Source organism: Elephas maximus, chromosome 25 (assembly GCF_024166365.1).
Source record: "Elephas maximus indicus isolate mEleMax1 chromosome 25, mEleMax1 primary haplotype, whole genome shotgun sequence".
Lineage (NCBI taxonomy): Eukaryota > Metazoa > Chordata > Mammalia > Proboscidea > Elephantidae > Elephas > Elephas maximus.
In genome coordinates this window covers 4,649,164-4,673,971 of record NC_064843.1, presented here as the reverse complement: position 1 = coordinate 4,673,971, position 24,808 = coordinate 4,649,164, and the positions used below count along the sequence as shown (strand labels likewise).

Sequence of the window (24,808 nt, the reverse complement as noted above, 5' to 3'; positions counted from 1 at the left end):
AGATGGAGGTGGGGGCAATATGGCAGGTGGCGTGGCCCTGAGTCTGGGAGTCTGCAGACAGCCAGGTGCTGTCCAGTGAGAGCCCTGTGCTGGGCCGGCTTCCTGGGCAGCCCTAGATCATGCCAGCCAGCCAGGGCGGAAGGAAGAGGCCGACGGTGCCCAGCAGACAGACGAGGACAAACACCCAGAGGAAGATGCGGTCGATGACCATGGCCACGTACTTCCAGTCTTCCTTCACCTGTGGGGAGACGAGGTCAGCCAGCTGCCACCCTTGGCCTCACGGTGGCCAGGGAGCTCCTGGAACTGGGTACTGCAAGAGGCAGGCTCTCCATTTCCCACCCCCATTACCCAAGGCAGCCAAAGTCACCATGCATACCTGCACACCCACCTGTACTGAGGTGACAATGGGGGGCAGATAGAAGTCACTTGTTCTGCTCAAGCCTGGGCCCAGGGAGCACTTTTTGTGGGTAGGGGCCGATATCTCACTCAGCACAGAGGCCACGGAGGGAGGGAGGGTGGTCAAAACCGACACCCAGTGGAGGGGTGTGAGGGGTTGGGAGGTAAGTGAGGAGCTGGCAGAGGTGGGGTCTGCAAGGCCAGCACAAACTTTCCATCTAAGGCATCAATGTGCAGACTGAGCAGGGCGTGTCTTTGCCCCTATGGGTTGCACGGTGCCACAGCAGACAGAACCCCGCTGAGGTGGAGAAGACCAATGCCCTTTGGAGGAACCCAGGGTCCAGGCATTGTCGGTGTGCTCCATGCCGAGGGCTGTTAGCTTGTAAAGCTGCAGGGACGTACAGTGGAGACCCACTGAACAGATGAAAGCAGTCCCTAATCTAACCACGGCCTGCCTTTGGGGGTGGTCCAAAAGGGGGATCCTGGGTGGGCACGGCCGCCCACCATGAGCTACCAGATGGGGATGCAGCTGTTGCGGGCTCAGGCCACTAGGGATCAGAGGGTTCGAGGGCCAGACGGGCTGGGCTGAGCTTCCAATGAGCGGGCGTCAAGGGGATGACTCCCCGCCAGCATTTTCTGCGCTGATTTTTTACATAATCACCTGTGTACCGAAAGTTTTAAACCAAACTGAAACGGTGTGTTTATTTAAAGGGAACCTGTGAGCAAACGGGGTCGCTGATAAATAAAGCTCCTGGTTGGATCCTGTGTTCCCAGGGACAGGCCGAGAGGCAGCCTCCCAGGCTGGTGCTTTTCCCTCCGCCTTTGATCCTCCCCTCGTGTTCTCCGGAGATGAAACACAGCACAGAACAAAGCCTCCGGCCTGAGGCCATTCTTGTGAAGTCAGCGCTGGTCCCCAGGGGACAGACACACCAGAACCAGGTCACCACAGCTGCAGACCCGGGTGCCAGAGGTGGATGCGTGGACAAGCCAACCTGGCCTGTGCCTGACCAGCGTTTCGCTGCCTCCTGGTTCCCTTGAGGTTTTGATTGAACCTCTAAAGGGACAAGTCACCCCGGCAGCCATTCCCAGACTCATCACACATCACAAGATACTTGGAGATCCCCATCCCCATCGGTGGCTAGCTCAGGGGGAGCATCTTTGGGGTCCCTGGGGCCTCTGGTGGCCCCATAACGGGGCCGATTCCCCCCGAATCTGCCCCACCCTGCCAAGGCTCCCCAGCTTGGCTGCTTCCAGACCCTGGCTCTTCTCCTTCAGCCCCTCTCCCCCATGCCCAGGGTCCAATGCCCCTCAGTCCCCAAACCAGGAGGGGCCCAGGGGTCCAGTGCCTACATGAGGGTGTGCTCTCTGGGACCCACAGGCTGTGACGCTCAAAGAGGAATGCCACCATGGCCTCGCTGGGATTGGGGAAAGGAGTGAGAGGCCCCTCCCTACCACACAGGCTCTGCAGGTGTTCCCAACAGGGGGACCCAGGATGACTCCCAAGAACTGACAGCGTGTGGTGGTCTTGCTCAAAAGGTGGTACTGGCACCGCACTCCCCATCCCCTGGAGACCCACCGCCTCTCGAAGCCTTGGGGTCGCCTGCCCACTGCCTGCCCCAGCTCTGCCCCGGAGCAGCGGTCAGTGTGGCGGGCTCAGGGAGGTGATGGACATGGCCGGACAGGGCTCAGGACTGCTGCAGAGGAGCCAGGTGGTGTCCCAACACCGAGCAGGCTGGGGCGCTGCCATACTCTTTCAGGAAAGGGGAACAAGTGCCGTCTGCTCAGGGCAGGACAGGGACTTACCGAGAAATCCATGTCCTCTGCCTTTAGGTGGTCTGCGATGTACTGGATGCCCTCCACAGCCCGAGCCAGGGCTGGTGTCAGGGGCAGGTGGCGGCATGGCACTTTGGTGCTGTGGGCTGTGGCATCAGGGGAGGTGGCAGGTGGCTCCTTCTTGCACTTGCATTTGCAGGGAGAGGGCTGGTCTGGGGCTGTGGGCTCGGCAGAGCACGTGGAAGGTGGGGCACTGGCCACCTGCCCATTGGCCTGAGCAGAGGCATCATCTCGGAAGATGCCATACTGGACACTTCGAGACCGGCACCGGACACCACCATACTCCACCTTGCTGGGGCTGGGCATGTGCTGGACACTCAGAGACCTGGTTTTGGCCAGCCCTGTGGCCTGGCTGCTGCTGAGCAGGTGGCCAGGGCCAGGTGAGGGGCAGGCGCTGGCCTTCCTGGCCTCTGCGGGGTGGAGATCAGGGGGTTGTTCTGAGGGTGGCTTGACCGGCTCCCCCAGGGAGGTGCAGAAGGATTCAGAGGGCGACGGGTCTCGGCTCGGGACACCGGGCTGGCCCTCAGGCTCTGGCCAGAAGTGTGGAGCATTGGCCATCTTGTGCACAGACTCGATGAGCTGCCAGCAGTTGTCCTTGACCACAGATGGCCGCTTCATGAGGAGCAGGCGGGGCACGATGTCCAAGAAGACCCTGCGCACCCAGGCAGGCATAGTATGTGTGCGCGGCGAGCGGTGGTGCACGTTTAGCACAAAGACGGTGATGATGATGGAGAGCGTGACGAAGATCATGGTGAAGAGCAGGTACTCGCCGATGAGCGGGATGACCAGCGAGGTGGACGGGATGATCTCGGTGATGAGCAGCAAGAAGACGGTGAGCGAGAGCAGCACGGAGATGCAGAGCGTGACCTTCTCGCCACACTCGGACGGCAGGTAGAAGACCAGCACGGTGAGGCAGGAGATGAGCAGGCAGGGGATGATGAGGTTGATGGTGTAGAAGAGCGGCAGCCGCCGGATGATGAAGGCGTAGGTGATGTCAGGGTAGACCTCGGCGCAGCACTCGTACTTCTTGGTGTTGTAGTTGCCCACGGCATCCACGATCACCCACTCGCCACTCTCCCAGTAGTCCAGCTGGTCCACGCGTCGGTGCATGCTCACCAGGTCGATCTTGGCCTTGTCGTATGTCCAGGACCCAAACTTCATGGTGCAGTTCTGCTGGTCGAAGGGGAAGAAGGTGACATCGATGCTGCAGGAGCTCTTGTAGATGGCTGGGGGTGTCCACTGGACCCGCCCGTCGTGGAAGAGGTGGGCTTTGGTCAGGTGTGTCACTGCGAAGTCCCCATCCGCACTGAGCAGGAAGAAGGAGAAGCCAGTACGTGAGACCCACCAAAGCACACCAGGCTGAACCTCGCCTGAGGTCACCTGCAACGCTGAGTTCCCCCCTTGACCCCACACACCTGCACATGGGAGCCATATCACCTCACAGGTGAGCACAGAAAGGCTCATGGCCTCGCCTGGGGCCCTAACACTCAAGGTTAGAGAGCACAGGGTTAGAGAGAGCTGGGCACGTGACCCTGACTAGCGACTAACCTCTGTGCCTCAGTTTACCATCCCTGCCAGGAGCCTCATCGAACAGTTCATGAGCTTGGTGCCTGATTACACATTGTTAGCAGGGCCGGCGCCCATCCTACTGGACTTGGCGGCACCACGGCCATCGATGTGCCCCTCCCAGAAGGTTCCAGCACCTTCTCTTTGCTGAGCTGCCTGCTCTCTTCAGGCCCACCCTTCACTGGAACCTGTCCACCCTCCACTTCCTCTCAGGCCCACCCTCCCTGGTGGCTACATCCCTCCCAGTGCCCAGGGGTCCCTTGGCCTCGCCCCACGATGCACCTGCCAAAGTCTTGCTAAACCCAACCCGGCTGCTGCCCTGCTCAGCTGCTACTGTGGGTCAACATCTACAGCACCCCTGGTTTCCAACCTTCCCCTCTGTGGCCACTGTGGCGTCCATGCCACCTCTGCCCCAAACACCCTCCCCCCTTTGGGCTGTGCCTGTTTCCTGAAGATCTAGCTCAAAGACCACCGCTTCCCAGGGCCTGGAGAAGAACCGGCCACTGGTCCCTTGGAGCTCCATCAGCATGGTGCTGGTCACCTCACATGGGCCCCGCCCAAACTCGCACTCACAAGCCAGGCCGACCCTCCTCAGCCCTCTGCACTAATGTTGCCCACCCACACAGCAGTTCCACACAGATGGAAGGGGCCCCTCAGGATCAGAGTGTGCCCTGATGCATGTCAACGAGTTGACAGCCATGGAGCCTTCCTATCCCATGGCCCCAGCGCAGAGAAGCTCGCCTCTGGGGTGGTGGGGAGGGGGAAGGCAGACCTTGGGCTCCGAGTCCACTGCTCCTTCACCCAACCCCATCTTTCCAAAATCAAAGCCTTTCCCTTTGAGACCCAAATTAAAACCATCCATAGCAGTGAGCCACTGTGTTCGCAGACACTCCTTGGAAGGGAAGATGGGAGAGGCTACGGCTAATGAGTAGTGTGGGGCAGCAGCCCAGGGCTACCTTCAGATCCACTCAAGCGGATTCCACCCCAGTGGATCACCCCAGCGGATTCCACCCCGGATGGAGCAGAGAATGTTCCAGAGAGCCCCCCTTAAAGGGGCAGCGGCTCCCCCACCAGCCTTGGTCAGTGTGTTCTGCATCCCTCAGCTGCACTCACGTGGTACCCTCAGCTGCAACAGCCACCCCTCCTCGCCCTGGCCAGGCCCAGCTCCAATCCCGCCCAACTACCCACTCCCCTCTTGGGGAGCCCTTGGGAGGACCCCCGCCTTCAAGGGTGCACCTCTGAGCTTGCCGTCCCACCCCTAGCATTGGGTTCTAGGGGAGGGGACCCAGAGGGCAGCAGGGCTGGGGGCCCACCTCCTCCCTGAGTCCTGGCCCTGTGGCCTTTGGGGCTCAGCTTCCGCCCACTATACGGCCAATGGTAGGGTCTGCACTAGGGCCAGAGGTCCTCAGGGTTGGGGGACACTTGGTGACTTTGCTGCGCTGCCACGGTGCTGCCCTGTGCCCGGTAGAGGCTCAATCTTTGGGAAGCCCCAAAGTGGGCAGCAAGGCCTCGCACGAGCGTCCCCCATCTGAGCCAGTAGAGCAGCCGGGCCTCGCCACCCACCTGGCCGCAGCCAGCTGAACCGTGACCATACTCAGCCCCACTCCAGCACTAGCTGCTGCCCGCCAGCTCTGTGAACAGGCCTCCTCCTCGGCTGGGGCTGCGTCCAGCACTGCTGCCTGCTCCAGGGTCCCTTCGCCCTCATGCCCCCAGGTCTCGTCCAGTGAGAGCCCCTTCCCAGCTGAGGGTCCACACAGGAAGAAGAGACCGAGGGCACGGTGGCCCATCTCCTGTGCTGCGGTCCCAAGTGTTTGTACTCCAAAACCCCTTGTCTGCCCAGCTCAGTGGATACTCCTGCTTCCCGGCCCCCCAGGCTCTGGTGACTGCTCTTGGGAGCACACAGACCACCCCAGGCACATTCAGGACATGGGGTGGGGCGGGGAGTCGGCATGGGTCCCAGACGGGCTAGGGGCTGAGAGGCTCCAGAGCTCTCAGCTCCAAGTAGCCCCTATGGAGGCAGCCGTGCCCTCGAGGAAAGCGGCTGGTTGACACCCACTCTGGACATCCCTCCTTTCCTAGCGCATCTCAGGGAACTGTCTCAACCCTCTTCAGAGCGGCTCTTACTGCCATTACTGGAATCAATTAAGGGGAAGAGGGCCCAGTCTTTCCTAATCAAATAGGAACAGTGGGGGGCGGCAGGGGGCAAGGATGGGTGGCAGAAGGACCCATCTGGAGTCTAAGGACCTGGGGGCATGAGTGCTGACCTTCACTGTGTTTGCCAGCTCCGTGGGGAGCCTCAGTGCCTGGCTGCCAACCCAAGACTGGGAAACTCAGGGCCAGCAGGGATTTAGGTTAGAGAGGGCTGGCCCGGGGGTGTCACAGTAGGGAATGGAGGCCTCAAGGGAGGGCCCCAGGAAAGTAACAACAGGTGGCTCTTTGGACATCAGCCACTGTCACCCCGGAGCCTGGCCTGGCTGCCGAGCATAGTCCTCATCTACACACTGGCCTTTAGCATGGCTGCTGGGCCTCACTGAAGGACCTGCCCCAGCTTTGCTTCCTGAGGAATGGATGACCCAGGTTTGCTGACCCAGCAGTGACACTGTGGAGCAGCACTGGAGTCTAAGGACCCAGCAGTGACCTGTGGAGCAGTCCTGGAGTCTGGGAACCCAACAGTGGCCTGTGGAGCAGCTCTGGAGTCTAAGGACCCAGCAGTGACCTGTGGAGCAGCCCTGGAGTCTGAGAACCCAACAGTGGCCCGTGGAGCAGCCCTGGAGTCTGGGAACCCAGCAGTGACCTGTGGAGCAGCCCTGGAGTCTTGGGATCCAGCAGTGGCCCATGGAGCAGCCCTGGAGTCTGGGGACCTGCCAGCGACACCATGGAGCAGCCCTGGAGTCTGGGGACCTGGCAGTGACCTGTGGAGCCGCCCTGGAGTCTGGGGACCTGGCATTGACACCATGGAGCAGCCCTGGAGTCTGGGGACCTGGTTGACCTGTGGAGCAGCCCTGGAGTCTGGGGACCTAGCAGTGACACCATAGAGCAGCCCTGCATGGGAGACCCCAGAGTGATGCCGTGGCAGCAGCCCTGGGGTTTGGGGACCAGCAGTGACCTGTGGAGCAGTCCCCAGTGGACCCGGGAGGTGGAGAGTGAAGGTGAGAAGGCAGAGGGAGCTGGGGGCTAAGATGAGAAGGTGGCTCTGCAGCTTGGCCCACTTTCAAGGACCCGGGATCTGGTGTGTGACGGGCCTTGCAGAGGTTGGGGCTGGTCTGGAAGTGGTCATGCATGAAGGGCACTCTGAGGCCTGCAGCCCCCAGGTCCATGCCTCTTGGGGAAGGGCTGAGGTCTGACTGAGATGGTGCTCCCCGCCGGGCTCCTCTTGAGTGTGGCCCTGCTGGCCCCCACCCTTGGCTCCAGCCAGGCATGACTCTGGGCACTCACTTATTGTAGAGGACAATGTCCGGCCGCCAGATGAGCTCTGAGGGGATGCGGATGGATGTCACATTCTCGTAGTCGGCCGGGTCCCAGCGCAGCTTGTAGTCATGCCACTCCTGCAGGGGCAGGCAGCAAGGGGCAGATGGGGGGAACTGCCCCTTCCCACACCTGTGCCCAGGGAGGCGGGAGGTCTACCAGAGGGGAGGTGCAAGGGAGGGAGACACACAATGCCGCTTCCTACACCTGCTTCCCCCAGAGGGGCTGGAGGGAGGCCAGCAGTGTCGGGGGACGAGAGGGCTGGGGGAAACGGGGCTGGGGAGATGGGGTGGGGGGCACCACCCCTTCCCACTCCTGTAATCAGGGGAGAAGGAGATCACTAGCAGTGAGAGGGAGAGGTATGAGGGGTGGGGGGTGACAAGGGGACAAGGTGCAGGGGACAGGGGAATGGGGGCACAAGGAAGGGGGAAGGGAGCAGGCATGGGTAGTTGAAGGGCTGGAGGCACAGATGGTGTAGCACAGGAGGATGGGGGGCCGGCTGCCCTCCCCACTCACCTGCTTCACCCACACGTTAGTGGTCATCATCTGGTTCTTCTCGTCCTAGGGCACAAGGAGGGAGGTTGACGTTCCCTGTCAACAGGGGCCCGCCCTCATGGCCTGGGGCTCCCATCTAAGGTCCCAGCCTTGGACACAATGACTTTGGGAGGGTCAGGGATCTACACAGTGGGTGGTGACTACAGGAGGGGGTGAGCACCTTGTCCCTGAAGGCAACCAGGGACAAATGCCCCAAGGGGATGTGGGAACACTGTGCTCTGAGCACGAGACAGAGAGGTGCATATGTGACAGGATGGCCCAGGAGCCCCCAGACTCTTCCAGAAGGAAATCAGGGGCAAGGGTCAGCCAACTTCACAGGCACCCCCAAGCTAAGGGCAGTGTGGGGTAAGGTGAAGAAGGCTCCACTTGGCTCCCTGTGGGAAGTAGCATTGGCCCAGTCCTCTGATCTGGCATGGGGGGTGGGGTTCTGTAGATGGTACACAGGGATGAGCAGGTGCTGGGTCCCCTGTGGAGGCGGCAGGACCTGGGCCTGCATGAAGCGGGCCACACACCCTCCTAGGTCCCTTCCAGCCCCTACTCCACACCCACACTCCCTACCACCTCTCCTCTTTATCTGAGAGACAAGTGAGTGAGGACCCATCCTAATGGGAGTGACTGGTGCAGTTTGAGCCTGTTGGCTGTGGTGTGGGCAGATGTCCTCCAAGAGCAGGGAGCTGGACAGAGATCGTGGGCACAGAGGCTCCTCCTGGGGAAGGTGGCAATGAGGGGGTGGCACAAGGCGAGAGGCAGCATCCTCAGCAGGGCTACTGGCCAGCTTTCTTCCCCATCAGCCTCCAGCCCAGGGTCAAACAAGGTCCCTCAGGAAAGCCGCTCAGGCCAAGGAAAATCACGGGCCCTCAGGCCGGAGAACGGCCCTGCACTCAGGTCAGGACTGAGGGACTGCACAGCTCTGTGTTTGTGTGTGCCTGTGTGCGAATGTGTAGCTTTGTGTTCATTTGTGTGTGTGCAAGCATATGCGTGTGTGGGTGTGTGTGTACACACGTACATGTCTTGTGCATTTGCATGTGTGCATGAGTGTGTGTGTGGCTTCAGTGCTTCCCTCTTCTGGTCTCCCCTAGTCAGCTGGTTCAGGGGAGGAGGCCATGTCCCTGAGCAGCCCCATGCTCTGCCCTTGCTTCTGCTCACCAGCCACACCACTAGCCAGGTCATCTGCTGCCTGAGCCAGTCCCCTCCCCAAGAGGACACCGAGGACAGAGTGACTGCAGAGCAGGTGGCTCGGGGTGGGCACACAGAATGTGAAGGGCCCACAGCCCTACACAGCTCAGTCCCATAGGTCCCAGAAGTTCTGGGGACAAAAACAGTCCGTATACGTCCCTGCAGCCCCAGGCTCCTCAGAACAAGCTTCAAGGCGCAGGGTTGACCACCTTCCCTAAGCTGCCCATCCCACAGGTCCTTGAACCCTGCCAACTCGACCGTGTAGACACTTGCTGGGTACACACCAAAAAGACTCAGCATCATGAAGGCGGGGGGTCTGGGAGTCCCACCTCCTCTGCAGACGGGACTGGTGGTGTGGATTCTCCCGCCTGATCACAGTCAGGCCCCACATGGACACAGGGCCCCCAGGGATAGTGTTTACATCTGCAGTCCCTACAGGATCCCATACACTGCATGGGAAGGCTGGGCAGGGAAGCGGGGCCAACCAGTCCCAGTACCTGCCTCTGAGCCACCAGGTGGGCCCGACAGAGGGCAGCCTGACTCGAGCAGCCTTCCCACCCATCAATGCAGCCCAGGTCTCTGGCCAGTGCCAAACACCGAGCATGGGCAGCTCATGCCATGCCCGTCAACTGGGGCTTCTCAAGTCATGCAGGCACCAGAGGCTGTTTGCTCTTGGTGACGAGAAGATCCTTGCCTCCCGGGGCACCTGCCCCAGCCCCTCCTCTCTACAATGGGAGCAATGACAGAAAGCCAGGGGATGCCACCGGTTCAATGGCCTCAACATGTCAGAGGCAGGTGGATAGTAGATGGTACTTGTTAGTGTGCACGAGTGTATGTGTGCCTGTCTGTGTGTAAGTGTGTATGTGTGTTCATGTTTGCCTGTCTGTGTGCTAGTGTGTATATGTGCATGAGTGCACATGTGTGCAGGTATGCCTGTCAGTTATTGTGTACACATCCATGTGTGCATGTGTGTTAGTATGTATATGCACGTATGTATACCTGCCGATGCACTAGTGTGTACAATCCATGTATATTAGTGTGTACATATGCATGTTTGTGCATGTGTGCCTATCAGTTGTTGTGTACACATCCATGTGTGCATGTGTGTGCATGTGTGCCTGTCTGGGTGCCTGTGTGTTAGTATGTGTATGTATGTATGTGTGCCTGTCCATGCATTAGTGTGTGCAATGCATGTATGCTAGTGTGTGCATGTGTTTGTATGCGTGAATGTCAGTGTGCATTTGCATACACACGTGTATGGTACATGCACACACCTGTTCATGTGTGCATGCCTGTGCATGAGTATGCACATGTGTGTATGTGCATGTGCACCTTGCATGTTGTGTGTGTGCGTGTGTGTGTGTACCCATCATGAGCCATCTTTAATGCATAGGGCAGAGCCAGAAGTGACTCCGCCCCTGAGTGGCACTGCTGTGGGGTCTTGGGCTCGTCACTCCCAAGAGTCCTGGGGCCATGCGTGCTCCAGGCCTCAGTCTCCTGGGCAAACCAGAGTTTGCTGGTGTAGGGAGTGGGTGGAGTAAGCTTGGTGCACTGCAGGTGGGGCAAGGCTGCAGTGGACAAACCCAGAACCTTGATTGGCAGCTGCCTCTGCCAGCCACTGCTCTGCCGGTGGCCAGTGTTTGCAAACCTCAGCATATCCTGAGCCACGTTCCAGGAGGCCTGGACTGAGGTGTGGGGGCCAGCTCTGGGCAGGGCTGAGGACAGGACCTACAGACAGGTCTCCATGTTGGCTAAGCCCACACACATCCCTATGGGTGCCATTGCCGTGACCCCCACACCTTCCAGAGCCCCATGAATGTCACCTTCAGCCAAGTTGGCCGCTGCTTTCACCCCACCTCCTTGGGGCCACCCAGCAAGCCCAGTACCAGCCTGGACCAGGGGCTCCCAGAGGCACCTGGGGTGGGGTCCTGGCAGGTGTGTGGGTGGGCTTTTGGGGACATCTCAGCAGCAGGATCCCTGAGCTGGCTGGCTCCCAGTGTGGAAAACCCAAATCCTTCCAAGCCTGTCAGCCATCAACTCTCCCTGGCTAGTGGTCCGGTCCAGAGGCCCCTTGTACTCCACCCCTGCGACTGCCTTGGAATCACCTGGACTCATCCCCTCCCTCCTGCCAAGCTGGAGCCCAGGCTCCAAGTCCAGGGCCTTGGGGTACTGCTGGGGCATCAGGGTAGGACCCTGCCCGAGGCTGTGCTCAGAGAGGCCCACCCCAAATGGGGCATCCAAGACCATCCAGAAAAAGTGGAACAGTGCCCTCTGCCCCCTGCCAGCCCCTCCAGACCCAGGGATGGCCCAGTCTCCGCCCCAGATGAGACCCCTCGGGCAGGGCTGGGCTCTGGCTCAGGCTCAGGCTCAGTCTCCAGCACCCCAGTGCATAAGTCCCCAGCGTCCTACTGCTTGTTCTCAGAGGTGGGGGTTCATTCCAGGGCTACTCCCCGCTACCCCACCCCGGCTCCCGGGCTCCTGCCCAGTGTGGGCAGCACTTCCTCCCAGCGCTCTCCTCACGCCCCAACCAGGAAGGCAAAGAGACTTTCCATCTGAGCCTCGCCTGGGCCCAGGCAGTGGGACATCCAGGGGCTGACTGGACCACCTATGGGGCTTGGAGCCCCTGGCGGAAACTGCTGTTGAGGGCTGCTGCCCTTCCCCCCACCCGAGCAGCGTAACTCGCACAAAAGCCCTGGGCACAGCACCAGACAGCTCTCCCTTGGGAGTAATGCTACCAGAAATTTCTGCTCTTGGTTTCTGAAGGAGGCAGTCCTGACCCACTGCTAAAAACCTGGCCACCTTGAGCTTTTCTGTACTGAGGGGAGGAGAGGGCAGGGGCTAGGGCTGGTCTCACAGACTCAGGCCTGTCTTGGAGGCTCTCCTAAAGGCAAGTCTGCATGAGATGGAGCTGGGGCTCAGCTGAGTTGGGCCTCAGGTGGAGGCGGAGCCAGCAGCTATGGGGTCAGGCCATCAGCCGGAGCTGGGCCTCAAGAAGCCCAGGAGGCAAGGGGACAACAGTGGCCTCTCTGCTCATCCACAGATGCCCTCCCAGCCCTGGCCACCTTGAGGCATCCTGCCAGGCATCTTTCAGCCACTTCTTGGGGATCTTGCCCCCATCAGCTGAGGACACAGGCCCGCCCTCCTGCACCTACCACGTCAATGAGCTGGGCAATGGACAGGCCAAAGCGGACCAGGACCACGTCCGAGATGTTGGCCACAGGCCGGGACCACTTGTTGTAGCCAGAGAAGAGTTTCTTCAGCAGCCGCTCCTCGGCGTGGGCTCGGGTCTCCACGTGGCTGCTCGCTGAGGGGTGGGGGTGGGGGGGACCAGGCAGGGGCTCAGGCCAGGGTGGCAGTGGGGCCTCACCACCTCCTCCCAGTCTGCATGCTCCCCTTGTTTCTCCCACCACTGGACCTTTGCCCGTGATGCCCAGAGTGCTCTGCCCTGTGCTCAGCCTGGGTTTCCCCTATAGCCCTTTGGCATCAACGTTAACTTCCTCAGGGAAGCCATCTAGACCCCTTGGCTGGGCCCACGTGCACTGCAGCCTGCACCACACCAGAGCATAAGGAGGAAGAAGAGTTCTCCTAGTCCTGCTCGTTTGAAAGGCGGAGATAGGGCCTTGGGTTGGGGGGGGGGGTCTGAGACACCAGGACCCCCTTGACTCTCAGCCCAGAGCCCCTCAATCTGTTATTCCTGGTCTCAGGGCAGCCCCACTCTCTGGGAAAGGTGGGTGAAATCCCCTCCATGAGTCCCTGAAAGGGAGCAGGGAGAGGAAGGTGCCCAACCAGAGAATGGAAGTGAGGGAGGAGAGGGAGCCAGACTTGCTGTCCCAGAGAGCCTGGGGAAGCAGAGGTGGTGGTGAGCAGAGCGCCAAGGGCAAGCCCCCCTTCTAGCCTGAAGCAGGCATGGGGGAGGGACCTGCAGGGTGATCCGTTCGGATGGGTGGGGGGTGGGGGGTGGCGAGAGAGGCCCCATATCTGCCAAGGTTCGCCTCTAGAACCGCCTCTGTCTCCCACCCAAGCACCCCTCCTCACCTCCACAGCCGGGTTAACTCCCTCCTCACCCGACTCAGCCCAGCAGGTCACTGGGAAGGAGCCTCGCGGCCCCCTGGTTGCGCACACCCGTGGCTCGGACCGCAGCCAGGAGCCTTCCCTCCTCAGACTCGGGAGATCCGGGGCCGCCGGCACCCAGTGAAAGGGGTCCCCGCCAGCGCCCCGGAACTTACCGGGCAGGAGGCTGGCCCCGAGAAGCAGCAGCAGCGGCGGTAGCGGCGGCGGTGCCCCGGCGCCCCCAAGCTCCATGGCGCACCGTGAGGCTCTAGGCGCGGGCGGCTCCCGGCTCGGCCGCGCCCCTGCTCGGAGGCCCACGCGCCCCAACTTCAAGCCCCGGCCCCGCGCCGGCCAATCCGTCCCGCCTGCTGGGCCGCTGTTTCCTCGGGGGGTGGCGCTGGTGCCAGAGCAACACGCACAGCCCTGCCTGGACGTGCAGCCTCCAGTAGGCTAAGAGGAGGAGGGGGAGGGAGGGGAGAAGGCTGGAGCCGAGGGGGAGAGGAGGAGGGAGGGGAGGGGAAGGGAGGAAAAGGGAGGGGAAAGAGAGAGAAAGGAGGAGCGGGAGAGAGGGGACAGACCACGGGAGGAGAAGGGGCTCAGAGACTGACTGCATTTGGCCCTCTCAGGTGTAAAGTTTCCTACGTCCTCTGGGGCTTGGGACGTGTTGAGCTGGTATGGGCATCCCTGGTCACTGTGTGTGACTGGGAATTCTGGGCTGGCCTGGATTTAGATCACAAGACACTGACCCCCTATAACCCTGTGTCTGCCTGGGATCCTAGCTGCCTGCCTGGAGGCATGGTGCACACCCAGGGGCTCCAGGCTGGAGATGGGGCACCCCACATGCATGTGGCTGACTCCATGCACCAGAGTTTACAGCTTGGGAATCAGCAGTCCCTCCTCTTCCTCCACAGCAGGACTTTCAGGAAAGAGCCCCCTCCCCATATGGGCCTGCCCCCTGCAGACCCAGGAGAGGACCCCTGGGGAACGCAGGCCCTGTGCCCACCTTTTGGGGAAGCCATGTGGGAAGGAGGAAGAACCCCATGCCCCCATCTCCTTCCTCAAGCTGCTTCTTTGTGTCTCAAGGTCCAGCCTGGGGCCAGGGTCTACCACCTGGCTGCCCCCACCCCAGCAGTGCCTTCTGTGTGGAGGGAGTACCTGCCATCCCACACTGCGTCAGCAATGGGGGGTGTTAGTGGAGGGTCTTGGACATGGCCCCCCCCCAGAGGGGCTTCACCCTCAGCATGGAGGTAGAGCATATGTGAAGCAGGTGCTCCTCGGGGGCCTGGGGCAGGGGCCGGGGCGTCTGGGCTTTGTGTGGCTGAAAAGGTCTGGGGAGGGCTGGGCGCCTTCTGCAGACACACGGGCGGTGGGGCCTTGTGCTGGCCCCTCTGCACAGCTCTGCCACAGGGACCCAGCCCTGAAACTGAGGCTTCAGTTGGGGTGGGGGCAGAGAAGAGGGGCTGGAGAGGGCCAGAGCTCTCTGGCCTCAGTGCCTCTGAACCCCCAGCTGCTGCAGGGGGAGCAGAATGCCCTCCGGAGCTCCTAGGCCCAGAATCTCCCCCCAACACACAGCCCACAGTGCTGGGCTAGTAATAGGCATGGGTCCCAAGGTGAGGGCCTCGCTCCAGGCCCCCACTCCTAATCCCCCATCTCTCCTCTCCCCCCCATCTCTCCTTCCCCTACATCATCTCCCTTCTCCCCTCCCCCATCTCTCCTGCTTTCTGGGCCCCAGGTATAGCTTTCCACCCCCTGCACTGATACTTGGAGCCCTGCCCCACTCACAGTGGCCTTTTGTCTGCCCAGAGCACTCAGCGCCATTCTGGAGGTAAGTCTAAACAATTCTGACCCCTGATGAACTCAACCCCATGCCCCTCAGTAGGTGTGTTCTTGTGTAGCCCTCCTTTACAGAGAGGGTAACACACTTTCCCAAAGCCACACAGACAGTAGCTGGATTCCAACCCAGGCGGTCCTGCTTCAGTCTACACCTTCCTCCACCACTGCTCTGCCTGTGCTCAGCTGCAGCTGCCCCCTGGGGCACTCAGTCTGTCTTCCATCAACCTTCCCTGGAGCCAAGGATGCACAGGCCTCCTCCTCTGGGAAGCCCCCTCGACCTCCCAGCCCAGGCTCATCATACTCCTTGGGAACACTCCCCAGGCCCCTGAGCCAGTTTGGTTGGTCTGTGTTAGAGACTCTCATGGAGGTCGGGGAGGGGGCTCTCGCCCTTCTTCTCCTCCCCTACCAACCCAGGCCCCTTGGTCCTTCCAGCATGTGCTGAGTCCCCTCTACAGCTGCTGTGCCAGGAACTAGAAAGATGTCCAAGCAGTTTGAGACCTGGCACGAGCAGCCCTGGCTCTTCAGTGCCTTTGACCAGGCTGGGTGGGGGAGAGGGGATGAAGGCTGCGAGCCGGGGATGAGGCTAAGCCCCAGGTACCTCTCACGGCTTGAGCAGAGGCTCAGGAAGGTTCTGAGCCTGGGTCTTTCCTTCTAACTTGTGGAGTGTTGGGGCTGCAGAGGGAGACGGCGGTGGGCAAGAGCTGATAACTCCTGGATTGGAGAAGGTACCTGTGGTTTTTATTTCCTATCTTGATGAGAAGCCCCCTCCTTTTTCATGGAACAGTGTCTTGTGTGACAATTTGTGGAGCTGAGTCCATGTGCTTTTATTATTTGACAGGCCAGCGTGATGACCTGTGGAGCAGGGCTGTTATCATGGGATCCTGTGACCCACTGATCAATGTGATCCGGCTGGTCCTGTGGCAAATGAGATGAGAAGCTCCCAGACCTCTGCTGTTAGGTCTCCTCTCACCCTCAGGACCTCTTAAAGCGTCCTCCTCGAATGCTCTGCTAGAGTCAGGGCAGAGGGCTTATGGTGAGCTGGGTCAATCCGGGAAGGCTTCCTGGAGGAGGAGGCACGTGCGCGCACACACACACACTCGCACAGAGCTGGAACCAGGATGCCACTCAGAGCAGTGCCCTGAGAGTTTACTGGGAGGTTGCTGAAACCCCAGACTGCAGAAACCGCTTGTCTTGCTTTCTTGGAGCTGTGGTAACAAAGTATCACAAAGTGGGGGCTTAAAACAACAGAAACCTATTGTCTCCCTGTTCTGGAGGTTAGAAGTCTGAATTCAGGATGTCGGGAGGGCCAAGCTCTCTCCAGAGGCTCTGGGGGAGGATCCTTCCTTGTCTCCGCAGTTTCTGGTGTCCCCAGGTGTTCTCAGCTTGAGGCTGCATCACTCCAGGCTCTATCTCCAGGGTCACATGGTATCTTCCCTCTGTGTCTGTGTCTTCCTCCTTGTAAGGACACCACCTTACTCCAGTGTGACCTCATGGGAAGGAATTACACCTGCAAATACCCTATTTCCAAGCAAGTGCATTTCCACAGGTACAGGGGCTAGGACTTGAACATATCTTTTTGGGGGATACAATAGGGACTGGCCAGTCTGGAGCAAGGCCCAGAAACCTGTGCTTTCTAACAGACCTGCAGGTGACTCTGGAGCAGGACGCCTCAGACTTCCCGCTGGCAACCCAGACCTGGAGCCTGTCAGGCCCAAATGCTACTATGAGAAGTTAGGCTGGGCCCCTTCCCTGGCCGAGTCTGGGCCCCGGCCTGAGCAGTGTGAGAACCTCCCCGAGGCCGCCTGTCTGTCTGGGAAGAGGCTGCGGGCATTTCTGCGGGAGCGGCAGCAGGCTCGCGGGCTCATTGGATTCTGCCTCTTCATTTTCTTTTTCACTTTTCCAACGACAGTGATAATGGCTTTGTGCCCAAGCTCCAGCCAGGCCTTGCCCATCTTAGATGTCTGCTTTCACTAGAGCATTCCCGCAGGTGAGTCCCCTGAGAGCCCATCCCAGGCCAGCAGACCCATCTCCTGGCCTCGGAGGCCAGCTAGGTCAGCACCGGGCCTGGGAGCTCCAAGTGCACACACACGCATCTGTGCAGCCCAGCTTGGTTTTCCCTGGGGATTTGCTAATGCAGCCAGATTAATCAGGTCTAACTCATTAATTTGCATAGCCCCTCCCTCCCCACCTATGCCCAGTTGGAAAGCACTGGTTTCAGGAACCTAGTAATAATCTCGGTTTCTGAATTAGACTCTCGCTCTAGGCCTCTAGGTCCCTCCTTCTGCTGCTCCTGAAAAAACAGCCACTTCAGAGGAAAACCCCCAATTCAGACCAGTGAGAACAGATTGGGAGAAGCACTTCCAAGTCCTAAGTCAAGTCCTGGAGACTTTGTGCCAGGAGCAGCCGCCACCAAATGTGATTGTGGGGTGGGGGGGCCAGAGGGTAGAGAGGGCTGGGGAGGGCAGATGGAGAAGGACCCTTGCAGATGGGGGGTGAGGGGGAGGGCAGATGGAGCAGGACCCTTGCAGATCTCTTGCTGCACCCCCACACTCCGCTCCTGTCAATGTCATGGTCAACTCCAAAGGCAATGCCTGGCTAATGGGAGAATTATTGCTGCAGGAACGAGTGCTGGGGGACCTTTTCCTCCCCATCTCCTTGCCCTCTCCACCCTCCACCCTGTCCCAAGGACATTTCTATGGTAACCAATTGTTGGTGCAAAAAACATGGATTCTGTCAAAGGTGGGAGGGGAGTCCTGGTGGGAGTCCGAGCTGCAGGGGTGGTAGGAGGGGGAGGAGACAGGGAGGAAGGGAGGAAAGGAATCCCGGCCTGTGGCTGAGAGAGACAGGTGAGAAAGGCTGCAGGGGAACATGGCTATCAGTTGTGACCTCAAGGCCAAGTGAGGGACCATCAGCACTAGGACCCATGTGCTGGCCTGGGGGTCCAGGTGCCAGCCTTTCTGCTCAGCATATAACCCCGGAGTGGGCTCCTGGTCCCTCCAGGCCTTCAGCCAGGCCTCACCCCCAGAGAAGAGGGACAAGTCCATCCCTGCCACCCCCTGCCAAAACCCTCCTCCCACCAGGTAGCACTGGCCTGGTGGTCCTCTATGTCTTCCCAGGGTCAGCCACTGCCAGCCCTTTAAAAGCAAAATTTCCCCGAGAGAGGAAATTCATGGAAGGCCCAGTGCTTCCTTGTCAATACATTTTCTGGATGTGTTTTTTCTTAACACCCCAACCCACACACACATCCACACGCCACTGGACATCATGTATATCATCTGTTGGCCTCCCCCCAGTAATAGGACCATGGGGAGAGGCGCTACGCTTTGATCACAATGCTTGGCTGAATGCAAGGATGGATGGATGAGTGAATGGGAGGCTGTATGCTTTGTTCATGATGTCTGGCATTTAGTAGGGACTGGGTAAATATGTTGAATGCATGGATGAGTGAATGGATGGGTGGGTGGGCGGGTGGATGGATGGATAGACGGATGACTGACTGGCTGGGGGGACTGGGTACAGAGCAGGACCCTGTCCTGCTGTATGCCAGCCCCTACCCCTCGTCTGACATGCAGGCTGAAATGGTGCACAGGTTTGGGGTTGAATCCTGGCTTTTGGGCAGGTGATAGGAGATGAGTCACTATGCCCAGGAGAGGGGAGTGATATCCGTGCTTGAGGACAGGCAGGGGCAAGAACACTGGCCTGGGGCCAGGCTCAGGGCGATCCATTTTCACCTCACCGATTTGTGTCATTTGCCAGGAATGACTCAGGGGTGACTTTAGTGACTGTCATTTGCCCTTGGGCTGGTGGTTGTGCTGCCGTCTGGTCGCCAAAAGCACTCCTCTCTGTCCAGCAGGGAAGGAGCATCCCTCTGGTGGGGCTGGTCTCAGCCCATGAGACCCCTCCCTCTGACAAGTGGGCCCTTCACCACCAGAGCTCAGGGGCCAGGGGGCTGCCAGCAGCCACCCTTCTCTGTGGGACTATGATTAGGGCCAGGCCTGGACTTGGGACCAATCTCCCAGCATGGCCTGAGCTAGCACATACTCTGCGGACCTCAAGCTGCTGCTTTGCATCTTATCTGTGAATTGGGTCAGGTGGTGCCTGCCCTGTGTCCCTTGAGACTGTTCCTCTGAAAAAAAAGCAATGTCTGTGCCCTGGTCCCTGGCCACCCTGACTGACATGGCAGGGACAAGCATCCCCCTGAGTCCAGAGGCCCTCACCACCCACCTCCCCCTTCCACCTCGGGTTCTCCCAGGCGCCCATTTGCCGCCACTGCTCTCAGCACCACGGACAGCTCCACCCACAGTTGTTCCAGCCTCTTCATTGCAAGTCCATTTTACCCCTGGGGCTGATGGAAGAAAGGGGATCTTTGAGCCTTGTCTTGGCCCGTTTAATTTTTCAGCAAAAGCTTTGAAAACCATTGAGTGCAAGAGAAATATGAGGATGGGGGCCGTTATCCCCTAAGGGGTAATGCTTTCTTCCAATGTCCCTCTGTTTTCCAAGTGTGGCTGCTTCCCCCGCAGACACCTCATAGGGCCGCCTTGGCTAGCCAGCTGGAGGCCCCACAGATACCAGGAAATGAGGGTGGGAGAGGGGGAAGAAGTCTGCTAAGAGGCCCAGTTCCCCCAAGCATCACAACTTGAAGACACCAATGTTTTCCTTGGGGCGGGGGAGGGGATGACAAGTAGTACAGCAGAAACAAGGACCAGCCCCCGGCCCCCTAAGCAGCAGTGTTCACGCCCCCAAGTCCTGGATTTAAGCTGTGAAACAGAAGACCCCCTGAGCCTGCTGCCACGGCAACTCCCTCCAGCCAAGTGTCCTTGGTGCCCGAAACCTGGGCTGGAGGACTGTGCTCCCTGACAGGTATCCTCTGCCCGGGACAGTCTGGCCCATAGCCGGAGTCTCTGTGAAGACCCCATCTTCCTCTGAGCTTCTCTGAGTCGGGGCTCAGTCCAGGCCCCCACCTTCAAGCGCATGCCTGCCACACTGGGTTTCCAGTGTGCTGGGTCCTGTCCTCCAGACACCTTGCAGGACCTTACAGAGGGATGATGGATCTGCACTGGCATGCTCCAATTTCACAGTGCTAAGCGTTTCTCCCCTCCCCCACACCCCAGCCCTTCTACTAAGTAGTTAATTATCCTAAACACGCTCCAGAGGAGGGCTCCAGTTTTTAAGTGAAACTGCACGGACAGAAGCATCGTTTTTGTAATGAATGGGACGGAGCAGACACTCACATCTGTTTCCAAGGCTGGGTGTTGGCACAGAGACAGAGAGGCTGGCCCTGGGCAGCCAAGGTGGTGGGTTCAGACAGGCTTGAAGCCCTGGTTGCCGCCCTCAGGCAAGTCATTTCACCCCTCGGAGCCTCAGTCTCCCCAGCCGTTAAGTGGGGAGACTGCCAGCTCTGAGCTCCTCAGGTGTTCTGAGGACTGAGGGAGAAGGTCATGGCAGATGGGCACTTGGTACCTGGAACTGTGTCTGGCTTTGGCTAAATTGTTGCTGCTGGTAAAATTATTATCAAAGAGGAACCACCTGGCAATTCTGTGCTTGCTCAGTGGGAAGGTGCTTGTGCTGGTGTCTGAGGGGCAGAGGCACAGACTCAACTCCCAAGTCTGGGGAGCACCGACCCTCTGCCAGGTGAGGAGCGATGCAGCCAGAGATGTAGGGGCCCTTCAACAAGACAAGACACCTAGCTCACCCCTCATCACCAGTGAACTCTGCTTGCCTGCCTGCTAGGTGCCACAGGCCTTGTGGCTAGCCTTGTGCCAGAGTTGGGGCGAGGGACCCCACATAGGGCTCCACCACAGGACCCGAGATCAGGTCTCTGGGGCCTGTAGCCTCTCCCTGCCCACCTGCCCATCTCCCACCCCCAGTGGACACAGCAGGACCCCTAGCAGCTGGCTGTGTGCTGACTCCAGGAGAGGCAGCAAGTTCGGCTCTTTGTGAAGAATGACACCCCACCAGCCACCCCCACAGAGAAGCCCTTTGTCCCAGCCAGCAGCTAACAAGCTTTATCCTGCACCCTCCTGCTGCTGCTGCTATCCTGGGAGGGATGGGAAGCCCTCCACCCTGGTCAATATAGTTCTTCCAGCCCAGCCCAGGAAGGAGACAGGACTGAGTCACTCTGTGTGTGACGCTGCTGAGTGGCCACAGCCCTGAGAGACCAGTGGCTTTCACGTCCCCCCAAGGAGAGCACTGTCTCTTTCACCTTTACGTCTTCATCACCTTGCCCTCTGTAGGGCCCGAGCCCGGACCCTGGCTCCCATGAAACCCCTCTGGTCAGCTGAAACACCGCCTCAGCAGTGGCCAGGCCATATGATACTCAGTGAGGCTGATCTGCCCCCTGTTTGGGCTCCATCACCTGATATGTGCATTACGCCCTTAGGTGACCCTCTAGGCCACTGTGGGGCTGTCACCTGTGGACAATGGGTGTCCAGGCCATCCACACATCTGCCAGTGAATGACAGGCCTAAAGTGGCCAGTTCGTGGGGTCCATTCCCCACCCCAGACCCCGAGCCTGTGGGGGCAGGAGCGTGTTTGCACAGATCGGATGCTCACCGAAGTGAGTTGTCTGTGGCAGCAGCTTGAGTGTCCCACAGCAGGGCAGAGAGGAAATCACCCCATCCCTAGACTCTGGGCACATCACCAGCATGTCCCGTCCAGACCAGGGACTGGCCACTGCTCACAAAGCCCCCTAGCATGGGGACCATTGAAGGGAGAGGATCCTCCTGGGAGTGAGAGTCATGACTTGATCGTCAGAAATGGCTCAGCCTGCCCTGGGGATGCTCAGCCAGGGTTTGTGAGTGCCCATCCAGGGTGTGGACGTGCCGCTTGGCCAGGGCGTGGGGACTCCTTCCCTGCAGCCCCCTAGCTTCTGCCTTCTCCACCCCTGGGGATTTCAGGCTCTAGCTCTGGAGGATCTGAGTCAGGAGAACCACGGGACCTCACCAAGTCCTCTCATCCTTAGCCCCCATCTGTAAAGTGGAGTGCTGCTCCCCACTTCCAAGGTTTCATGAGCAGGATGCATGTCGGTGGACTCCAGAGAACACTTGGCACAGGCAGCAGGCAAGGGTGGGCGCAAGGGTGATGGGAGGACTTGGGGGGCATGATGGCACCCCCCTCTTTCTGCTCCCCTGTGGCCCTCTGGGAGCAGCACTTCGGGGCCATGACCAGAGACCCAGGAACTGGAGCAGCTCCTCCAGGGTGGGGAGAAACAGGCTGAGACCAGCAGAGGAGGCAGAGAGGAAGCCTCGGGGGAGCTGCATGCAGCAGGGCCAGGGCCAAGGGCTATGGTGGCACAGAGCACAGGAGTGCACCCCATAGGCAGTTTCCTGGGTGTGTTTGCACAAGAGTACCCAGACAGTGCCCTTGTCCTCAGCAGGCCTAGGGTCTGTGCCCCTGCCCCTCTGACTTCTACCCCCCACTCCTCCCAGCTCTCTTGCCTTCTAGAAGCCCTGAAGAGAGGGAAGGACCACTGGCCCACCTACTACCCACAACCATGGGCATGCTTGTTCTGGCTCTGGGGCCCCCAAAGCCCACACCACCCAAGCCCCATCACATGATCTGTCCCCGTCAGGCAGACACAGGCCAGGCCCGGGTTTGCCGCCTCCATCTTGTCCCTTCAGCCTCCAGTGTGGGGACCAGTCAGAAGGGTGGAATGTGCCTTTGGAAGGGGGGGTGGAGCCAGGGCCACGTGGTCCTTATGGATCAGGACACAGCAGGTTAGCTCCCGTGAGTCTTTCGGGACTGCTGAAATGCAGTTGGCTGGGGGGTGGGGAGTGGGCGAGACCCATCTGCCTTTTGGTCTCTGAGCTGTCTCAGCACAGCATTAGGAAGGGGAAAGGAGAGGGAGGCCGCTACTTCTCAGTTTCTGGCATATTCTAGCACCTGTCACAGCATCTGGGGTGGCATTACTGTTCTACTGTTCCCATGATGACAAAGCCAAGGTCACCCAGCCAGTGAGAGGGACCGAGGCCTGGCCAACCCTGAGCTGGGGCTCTTCTCCTCCAGCATCTCGGCTCCTTGTGGCTCCCCAGCTCCCAGCCCGCACTCCTACTCAAGGCAGCCAGTTCCACGCCGTCTCTCCAGCTGAGCAGGAGCACTGTGTAAACGCACTCTGCCTCTTGTTGACAAAGACTCCTCTGCAAATAGCTCTCAAGGCTCCAGTCCAGAAGCGTTGGAACAGCGGAGCCAAGGGCCGCCGCCAGCCACCTTGGCCAGGGTGCTCATGAATATTCACAGCACTGAGGGCGCCTGTGTGGCCTAAGCAGCGCAGACTAGACCAACCCACCCCTCCATGTCATCCCCAATCCTTCCACTTTAGGTCTCCTCCCTAGGTCTTCGTGCATTCTGGAGGTGGGGACAGGGCAGCTTCCACCTCCCTTTCAGTGACTGGGGGAGGCACAGCAGCTGTTTGGTCTGCTCCAGTGCCAGCACCTTTGTTCCAGCTAATCAGCTCTCTGTGAAGTGCTGGACGCGTCCCTGCCCTGTTCTCAGGGAGGCCCTGGACGTCATCCCAGTGCTGGGCGGGATAATCACCCTGGAGTCTGTTCCCAGGGTTTGAATACGTTTTCTCTGTGATGGAAACACACCAGCCTGGGTGTATCACGTGGACTCACAGTGGGTCCCCTTCTCCTCTCAACCCCGTCCGTCTGGGCGGGCCTTCCCACCACCAAGGGGCCCAGGCAACTTCCTCACTTTCAGAAACCATCTGCAAGCTAAGCTGTGGACAGTGATGGGTGGCATGTTAGGACCTGCCCTGCAGGACAACTCCACACGCTGTGTGGGCTGGGAGTGGGTTTCCTGCAGCCCCACCAAATCCTGGGGTCTGGCTGCCTGAGGACCCTGTGGACAAGGCTCCATTGCAAGGACAGGGAGGTGGGCCCAGGGCTGCGAGACTTGGCCTCTCGGAAGTGGGGACCGTGAGGACAGGAGGTGGTGTGAGGGCCGGAAAGCCTTTGCACCAATGCTGGAGCTGCATTTGAAGGCTGAGAAGCCCCACAGGGTGGCCCCCTCTGTGTCTCAAGCCATCTTCATTCTACAGCCGCAGAGACTGAAGTGGCAGAGTTTGCAGACACCCTGAGACTCAGGCCTCTGCTTTGAGGTGAGCAGACTGAGCCCCAGACCTGCCCACAGGGGTCCACAGGAGCTCCCGGAAAGGACACTGCTCCAGCCGGCAGGACCCAAGGTGGTACCCGAGGCTCTGGGCCAGGAGTCTGAGATTGCCCAACTCAGGCCGGGGCCTGTATCTCCAAACCCAGTCTGCCCACTAAGTGTTTCCTGGGCACATTGCTAGCCCCCAGGAGACAAACACAAAACCTTGATCCCTATACTCAAGAGGTCACATCCAGGCATCCTCCAGGGCAGAGGAGGTGCCTCATCTTGAAGTAGTGAAAATGTTTTTTTCTTTAGTGTTTTAATATTAGGGAGAATATGTTTTCTTATTTGTTCTAATATAGCTGTATAAGCTGTAATTAATCTCTAGTCCTTGGAAAATGGTGCAGGTTCTGTTCAAAATATAGCTGAGCAGCCTGTTCCCCTCTTAAACATAACAAACACCCTAATACCTTACAACATATTTTCCCTTATTCGAAATAGGCGATTGAGAGCTTGACATGGCTAACGCCATAATGACGCTCTAAGTAATCTCTAAACATTTTTTTTTTAATTGCACCAGCTGCACCGGTCTCCTCCGAGGGGGTGTGGAGCTATCTCAGCTCCTGTAGCTTTGATGTCTCCTTTCTTTGTTGTCTTGAGAAACGGCCTTCAGCCTGCAAACCTACAAGAAGGTTTGCTTTCTTGCTCCCTATCTCAGCCACAGTGGACTTGGCAAAACAGCCCCACTAGCCGAGAGATTCTTATGAGAGTTTTTCAGCCTGTCATAAATACACTGATTTAGAGTCCAGGTGCCTGACATGTTTATCTTTAATTTAATAAACAG

At 59.3% G+C, this 24,808-nt stretch overlaps 1 protein-coding gene across 1 annotated transcript; it reads right to left on the bottom strand.

The window, feature by feature from the left end:
• Positions 1–112: 112 nt before the first annotated feature.
• On the bottom strand, positions 113–13,331 carry CHRNA4 (cholinergic receptor nicotinic alpha 4 subunit). Its single transcript, XM_049869221.1, has 6 exons — positions 13,218–13,331; positions 12,144–12,295; positions 7,777–7,821; positions 7,231–7,340; positions 2,200–3,535; positions 113–238 (listed from the first exon to the last, which is right to left on the bottom strand). Exons 1-6 carry the CDS (start codon positions 13,291–13,293, stop codon positions 113–115), a joined length of 1,845 nt encoding a protein of 614 aa, XP_049725178.1. The 5' UTR covers positions 13,294–13,331.
• Positions 13,332–24,808: the final 11,477 nt, after the last annotated feature.